General features: G+C 35.7%; 1 protein-coding gene across 1 annotated transcript in view; it reads left to right on the forward strand.

Moving 5' to 3' along the window:
- The window catches only part of CRLF3 (cytokine receptor like factor 3), a 30,558-nt gene that overhangs the window by 20,225 nt on the left and 2,200 nt on the right, over window positions 1-8,133 (forward strand). Inside the window, exon 7 of the mRNA XM_006924979.2 lies at window positions 7,648-7,760. Coding sequence (XP_006925041.1) covers window positions 7,648-7,760 — 113 coding nt within the window. The remainder of the gene's footprint in view (window positions 1-7,647; window positions 7,761-8,133) is intronic.

Genomic DNA, 8,133 nt, shown 5'->3' on the forward strand with positions numbered 1-8,133 from the left:
AAGTGTTTTCCACAGACTCTTTGTTATAGACTTGGGTGAGATAGACAGCTGGTTTCTTAAGTTCTTTAGGATTCCATTCCCTAGCTTTTCATTTGTTTGTAGAGGGAGGATTACTTGAAATCATGAAGACATGTCTATTTGGGGTATTTATAATATAATAGCTATTATACAATATATATAACATACAACAGCTATTCCTCTCAGATAATCTAAGGAATATTTTTTAGGCTTTTCCCTTGTCCATATTCTCTCTGTCTTAAACTACTTTTCTAAAATGTAAAGATAGTTCTCCTGATCAACTCCTCTTTTTTTTTTTTTTAATTATGTTTATTGGGGTAACATTGGTTAATACAATTATATAATTTTCAAGTGTACATTATAATTTAACATCTGTATATTCTATTGTGTGTTTACCACCCAAAGTCCAGTTTCCTTTACCTACCATATATTTGATCCCCTTTACCCCATCTACTTCCCCCCTCCTCCTCCACCCCCTTCCTTCTGGTAACCACTAGTCTATAGTCCATGTTTATGAGTCTCTGTATGTCCTGTTTCTTTGTTGCTTTTAGGTTTATATCCCACATATAAGTGATATCATGTGATTTTCAACTTTTTCTGTCTGGCTTATTTTGCTTAGCATGATTATCTCGAGGTCCATCCATGTTGTTGCAAAGGCTGTATTTCATCTCTTCTTATGGCTGAGTAATATTCCATTGTATATATGTACCACAGCTTCTTTAGCCAATCATCTATCGTAGGACACTTCAGTTTCTTCCATGTCCTGGCCACTGTGAATAATGCTGCTATGAACGTTGGTGTGCAAATATCTTTATGGATATGATTTTTTAAGTCTTTGGGGTAAATACCCAGTAGAGGGTTTGCTGGATGATATGGTAGGTCAATTCTTAGTGTTTTGAGGAACCTCCATACTGGTTTCCATAGCGGCTGTACCAATTTGCAGTCCCCCCAGCAGTGTATGAGGGTTCCTTTTTCTCTGCATCCTCTACAGCATTTGTTATTACTTGTCCTGTTGATTATAGCTATTCTAACAGGTATGAGATGGTATCTCATTGTGGTTTTGATTTGCATTTCTCTAATAGCTAGCGTTGTTGAGCATCTTTTCATATATTTGTTGGCCATTTGTATGTCCTCTGGGGAGAAGTGTCTGTTCAGATCCTCTGCCCATTTTTTGATTGGATCATTTTTTTTGTTGTTATTGATAATTCATCGTTTTGAATGAAGCTGATCGTTTTGTTCAACCCTTATTCAGTTTCAGTGGCACTGTGGAAGTGAAAACTTTTTTAGAGTGGGTTCAAAAGAGAGAATGGGAACTTCTGGACCAGTAGATACATGGTAACAACTTAGTTCTGAATTTTTCTATTTCTAGAAACTTTGGAGTAATAAAGAGACTAAGGTGGGAGGACCCATAAGTGCTTTTTCAACAAATCTAAGAGATACAGAAAACTTAAATTCCAAATTAGGTGTAAATACTTTCTAAGCCACAGCTAGGCAGGAAATCCAGTGAGGGAATCATAACAGTTTCCCGAGGGAAAAATGAATGTGGGGGGCCAATTTCAGATATCTCCAAATACTCAGTCCCAGAAAGAGAAGGACCCACTTTAAGACTATAAACAGGGCTAAGACTGAACGGTACTTGAGTGTTCTGCTTGAGGAAACAGAGAGAAAAAGTGGAAAATGCCCAGGGGAATTCAGAGTGCATCATCTTAAAAAGCAAGGACTATCTCCCCTGGTGACAGTAGTCAGTAGTCTGTGAAGCAGCCTTTGAAGAAACCAGAGAAGCTCAGGTCTGGCAATAGAAGCTTTTTTGAACTAAATTAGATTGTGAGTGTCAAAGGCGATATGGCTTCACAGAGAAGCCATATTAAAAGGTAGTGAATTCCTATAGCAATGGGAGATAGGCATAGAGCTGTAAATCTGAATGTTACCGTGGTCAGATAACACAAAATTAATGCTCACGGTATCTATACAGTGATAGGATAAAAGAAAAACATGATGAAAAAGAGCAGCAAATCTTTTCTAGAGGCGATGAAAACACACCAGGAAAAATATTACCAGAAACAAGGAACAAACTGTATGGCATTCAGCATTCTAATAGTAATTAATAAAAAAAAAAAAAATTAATGAGCTGGCCACACTCAGAGTTAAGAGCTCACTTCGGATACCAGCTACGAGTTCAGGGACCCCCAGAGCCCACCCTCACTTCTAACTACATAGATGGCTACAAATTCTGGGATTCCCATAACTACCCTCAGGTTCTGTAATTCACTAGAATGACTCACATAATTTAGGAAATTAAAACACTTACAATTATATTTTATTATAGCAAAATGATATGATTAGAAATCACCAAAGAGAGAGAAGCATAGGAAGAGATCTGAGACGGTTCCAAACCAGAAGCTTCCATTGTTTTCAGGGACGCATGGCCCTCTAGGCAAGACAGTACTCAGAGTATTGCAAACCAGGGATGCTCACTCAAACTTTGGCGTCCAGGGTTTTTGTTTTATTTTATTATTTTTTAATGGAGGCATGGTTGATGAAATCATCCACTGCTTGACTATTCACTTCCCCTGCCCTCCCAGCAGGTTGGGCTGATATTATGTAGCTCAAAGCCTCAACCTTCTAATCATATGATTGGTCTTTCTGGGGTATCCTACTCCCATCCTGAATTATCTTGTTAGCATAAACTATCTAGGGGCCTACTATAAGCACCTTATTAGCATAAACTATCAGGTGTGGTCTGAGAGGCCCACCATAAATAACAAAGACTGAATAACTCCTATCACTTGGGAAATTCCAGTGGTTTAGAAGTTGCCTCCCAGGATCAAGGCAAGCCAAATTCTTCATTACATAATACTATAACAAATATCTATGATTCTCTGTTTAGCATAATATTAGCATGTTTTTAATTTTTAGAGAAAATATTATGAATATTAGGGGTAAAATTCAGGTACTTTGTATTTTCCGCATCCCTCTCTATTTATATGAATAAATATTTATTCATATAGTATTTTGTGTGTTTTTTAAATCTTTTAAAACATAATTTCAGACTTACAGAAAAATTGCAAGAATAATACATAGAATCCCAAAACCCCTCACCTAGATTCCTCAATACTTTATTTGCTTCATCTTTTTCTCTCTACTTTTTTCCCAAATCATTTTCAGTATTTATAAAAACAGATTATCAAAATCAGAAAATTAACATTGCCATACTATAACATACAGACCTTATCAGATTTAGTTATTCCAATTAATGTTCTTTATAGAAAAAAAAAATATTTGGATCATGTGTTATATTCAGTTGTAATGTCTCTTTAGTCTCTTTTAATCTAGAAGTTTCTCTGTCTCTTAACTTTTAAGATATTGACAATTTAAAAGTACAGGCTAGTTATTTTATAGAATATCCCTCAGTCTGGGTTTGCCTGATGTTTCCTAATGATTGGATTCAAGTTATGCATCTTTCGCAAGAATATTATGGAAGTAATATTATGTTCTTCTCAGTGCATTGAATTCTTTAGGATATATACCCAGAAGTGAAATTGCCTTATGGTGGGCCTCTCAGACCACACCTGATAGTTAATGTAGTTCTGTTTTTTATTTTGTGTTTCCACAGCAGCTGTACCATTTTAGATTCCCATCAACAGTCTAGTCTAGTACTTTGTTTAGGATTTGTGCATCTCTAGTCACCAGAGTTATTGACCTGTATTTTTTCCTGGAGTGTCTTTTTCTGATTTTGGTTTCAGGATCATATGAGCCTCATAAAATAAGTTTGGAAGTGTTCCCTCCTCTTCAGTTTTTTGGAAGGGTTTGAGAAGGATTGTCATTAATTCTTCTTTAAATGTTTAGTGGAATTCACCAGTGAAGCCACTTGTTCCTGGGCTGTGTGTGTGTGTGTTGAAAAGTTTTTTGATTACTGATTCAATCTACTTTCTAGTTATAAATCTCATATTTTCTATTCTTTATAATCAGTCTGGGTAGGTTATATGTTTGTAGGAATTGATCCATTTCTTCTAGATAATCCAATCTTGCTGTATATTGTTCATAGGAATCTCTTATAATCCTTTATTTCCTGTGGTATCAGTTGTAATTTCTGACTTTATTTGTTACTTCTCTTTCTTGATCTAGCTGAAAGTCTGTCGATTTGGTGATTATTTTAAAAAACCAACTCTTAGTTTTGTTGATTATTTTCTATTGTTTTTCTATTCTCCATTTTGTTTAGTTTTGCTCTAATCTTATTTCCTTTCTTCTGCTAACTTTAGGCTTTGTTTATTTTTTTAATTTTTTGTTTATTTTATTTTTCATTCCTTAAAATGTAAAGTTAATTTTTTTTTTTTGAGATCACTTTTAATGTACATGTTTATCTCTATAAATGTCCCTGTTTGATGCTCTTGTTGTATACCAAAAGTTTTGGTATGTTATGTTTTTGTTTTCATTTGTTTCAAGATATTTTCTAATTTTTCTTTTGATTTCATCTTTGATTCACTGGTTGTTTAAGAGTCGGTTGTTTAATTTCCATATATTCGTGAACTTCCTAGTTTTCCTTCTGCCATTCATTTTCTAGTTTCATTTCAGTGCAGTCAGAAAATATATGTGGTGTGATTTCAGTCTTAAATTTGTCATGACTTCTTTTATGACCTAACATGTGATGTATCCTAACATGTGATGTATCCCCATACTTTGATGTTGCTTTTTAGTATCTTTTTTGTTTCAACTGGAAGGGGATTTCTTGCAAGGAAGGTCTAGTAATGATGACATGCCCCCGCTTCCCCGTTTTTGTTTATGTATAAATATCTTCATTTCTTCCTCATTTTTCAAGGACAGTTTTGCCGTGTATTCTTAGTTGCCAGTTTGTTTCATTAGGCACTTTAAATATATCATCCTACTCCTTTCTTGCCTGAAAGATTTGTTTAGAAATCCACTGACAGTCTTATGAGTTCCCTTGTACGTGATGAGTCACTTTTCCTGCTTTCAAAATTCTGTTTTTGGCTGTTGACAATTTGATTTTAATGTGTTTCAATGTGATTTCTTGGGTTCATTCTAGCTGCAGTCCATTGGTCTTATTGAATTTAGATATCCATTTCCTTCCTCAGGTTTGGGAAATTTTCAGCCATTATTTATTTAAATAAATATTCTATCCCTTTCCCTCTCTCTTTTCCCATAAGACTCTTAGACTTTCTTCACTCTTTTTTTTTACCTACTCTGATTCCATTTCAAATGATCTGTCTTCAAATTCAATGTTTCTTTAATGTGATATTGAACTCCCATCATCAATTTTTCAGTTTAGTTACTGTATTCTTCAGCTGCAAGTGTTTTGTTTTATATTTTTTGTTTCTTTGTTGATATTCTCATTTTGTTCATACATTTTCTAGAGCTTATAGAGTGTCTTTATGATGGTTATTTTGAATTGTTGTCAGATAATTTATATACCTCCATTTCCTTAAGATATTTTTTCCAGAGATCTATTTTTTATTTGGGCCATGTTTCCCTATTTCTTTATGTATCTCATAATTTTGTACTGGGATCTACACATATGAAAACAGTCACCTTTCCCAATCTTTATGGCCTGGCGTTATACAGGAGAAGACCCTCACAAATGAGTTCAGCTAAAGATTCTGGGGACCTCTGAAATCTTTTGGTGGGAGATGAGACTTCCCTGAGCTTGTGTGTACAGTTTCTCCATTAGAGAGCCTTGCTAGTTTTTTAGGGACTCATCATCTCTTGCTCCCTTTGGTGCCTGTTTGTGACACTGCAAATTCTTTGGTGACACAGCAGCCAAGCTGCCCTGCTCTCTCTCGTACTCAGTGGCCACCAGACATCTAGAGTATGTGGGCTCCCCATCAGTGCCCCACATCAAGTAAGACAGATACTCTTTCCTTGAGCAGTTCCATGAAAAGGTGGTGCACCAGAAACATCTACTCTTCTCCCTTCTTCCCGATGGAGAGAAGCCTTGAGTTATGCACCTTCTCATCATGCCAAGTTGCACTGGCAACAGGATGCCACTCTCTCTTTTCTTTGGTCTCAGCAGCATTCAAGCATCCATACTATGCCAGTTCCTGCAGTGCTCAAAATGAGGCACAACAGAAACCAACCCTTCAGGTAGCCTTCTAGAGTTGGAATGCTAGATCCACTTTCTACTTCTCTCTTACCTCCTGAAGGGAAAGTCAAAAGCTGGGGTGTTCTTGCCTGGTACTGAGCTGTTGTAGTTTGGAAGAGGGGCTGACATGGGGAAAGTGAAATTGCTCTTCTTACTCATTTCAATAGAGCTGTTTTCAGCTCTATACTTCCTTGGCGTAGTACAGCTTAACTGGATTCTGAAAATCTCATGAAGATATATTGGTGTGCATATCATTGGTAAAGCAGTATTTCTGCAGTAGAATGAGGACTCATACTTATTATTCTGCCATATTGCTGACATCACTCTCTTCTTCCCCATGCTTTTTTTTATTTGAAGTTTTTTAAATTTTATGTACAAAGAGCTAGTATTGTTTTTGCAGTAAGGTAGATGTCTTGAATGACCTATTCAAGGAAGTTCACTTAGTCTAACTTAAGCCTTTGCGTCCTGACAGAAACACTGGCAGCACATATTGAGGCTGTATTTCCAGATCAGACCATGCTGGTTTGAGCAGGTGCAGCAAGAATGAGACCTCTGGCCACATTTTCTCAAATGGCCTTAGTAAATAGAGCTGCTGGTAACCCATTTTGCAAAAGGAAGGTCTTCCCAAACTTCTTTAGACTGCTGATTTAGAAGTGAAATTACTGCAGAAACCTGCTCACATATTTATTATGATCCTGCATATTTGCCACTTTACAACGAAAGACATTTTAAGGCCACATTGAGTATAAATAATCACATCTACCCTTGGTAACATTACATTCAATTCCTCACGAAGTTTTCTTTTTCCGTCCTTGCAAAGTCTGCCTTTCTGGAATGATGGGAAAGATGAGCCTGGTAATAAGAACATGGGTTGACCTTTGTACCTTTCCTATTTCTAGACTACATAATGATGCATTATTTGAGACTAAAACACAAAAGGAAATACTTAAACTTTCCACATATGAGGTTCTCGAAGCAAAGTATGCTCACAAACATATTATCCTTTTTTAAAAAAAACTATAACTATTATTTTTATAGGCTTTAAATACTTGAGAGATAGTAATCAAGTCATTGCATAGACTCTCTCATATTGAAGGTTTAAGTGATAGCAGTATTAGTAAAATTCATTATAATGGCAAATATGACAAGTTTTCTAAGTGTCTAGAGCCAGAACATAAAATAGAAATGTGCTATAGTTAACGTAGACTGTACATGCAGAATGCTTGCGATCGTATCCTAGTGCCACCACTCAGCCAGATGATCAGGGTCATCTTTTTTGAATCTTGTTTTGCCTTTTGTTTCCTCATGTATAAAATAGGTATGATGATAATAGCATTTACCTGGGTTATGTGAATTAAATGAGATGATTTATAGACATACAAAATTTTTAAAATAGTGCCTGGAATTTAGAAAGTACTGAATCATTGTTAGCTATTATTAAGAGCAGTTATGTTGAAATTGCTTTTTTTAAGCTTAGTAACTGTTAGATATCATGTTTAAAAAAAGATTAAATGACCTTTCTACCTCATTTACAGAGTTGAAACTGTGGGACAGCCAGACAGAAGAGACAGTATAGGAGTGTGTGTAGAAAAACAGAACGGATATGACTCTCTGCAGCGAGACCAAGCAGTGTGCATTAGTACAAATGGTAAGAGATAAATGTTATTCTCTTTGAAATATATGAAATATATGAATTTCTCCCAATGTCACACATTTATAACAGGAGATGAGAAGGTGTAGGTAGGTCTTAATGACATATCTATATGGCTACTATGTACCAGCCATTCTGTACCCTTTATAAATAATAAATTATTTAACCCTTTTAGCAACTTTTCAAAGTGGGAGTGGTATTATATCCATTTTATAGATGATGAAAACTGAGCCACAGAGAGGTTAAGTAACTAGCTTAAACTCAAATATCTTGGAGGTAGTTGAGCTGGGATTTGCAGCAGGCAGTCTACTTCTGGATTCTGTGTACATAGGTCATCTAAATTCAACATAGATTAGAAAACTAGGGAAAG

Source organism: Pteropus alecto, unplaced genomic scaffold, assembly GCF_000325575.1.
Source record: "Pteropus alecto unplaced genomic scaffold, ASM32557v1 scaffold98, whole genome shotgun sequence".
Lineage (NCBI taxonomy): Eukaryota > Metazoa > Chordata > Mammalia > Chiroptera > Pteropodidae > Pteropus > Pteropus alecto.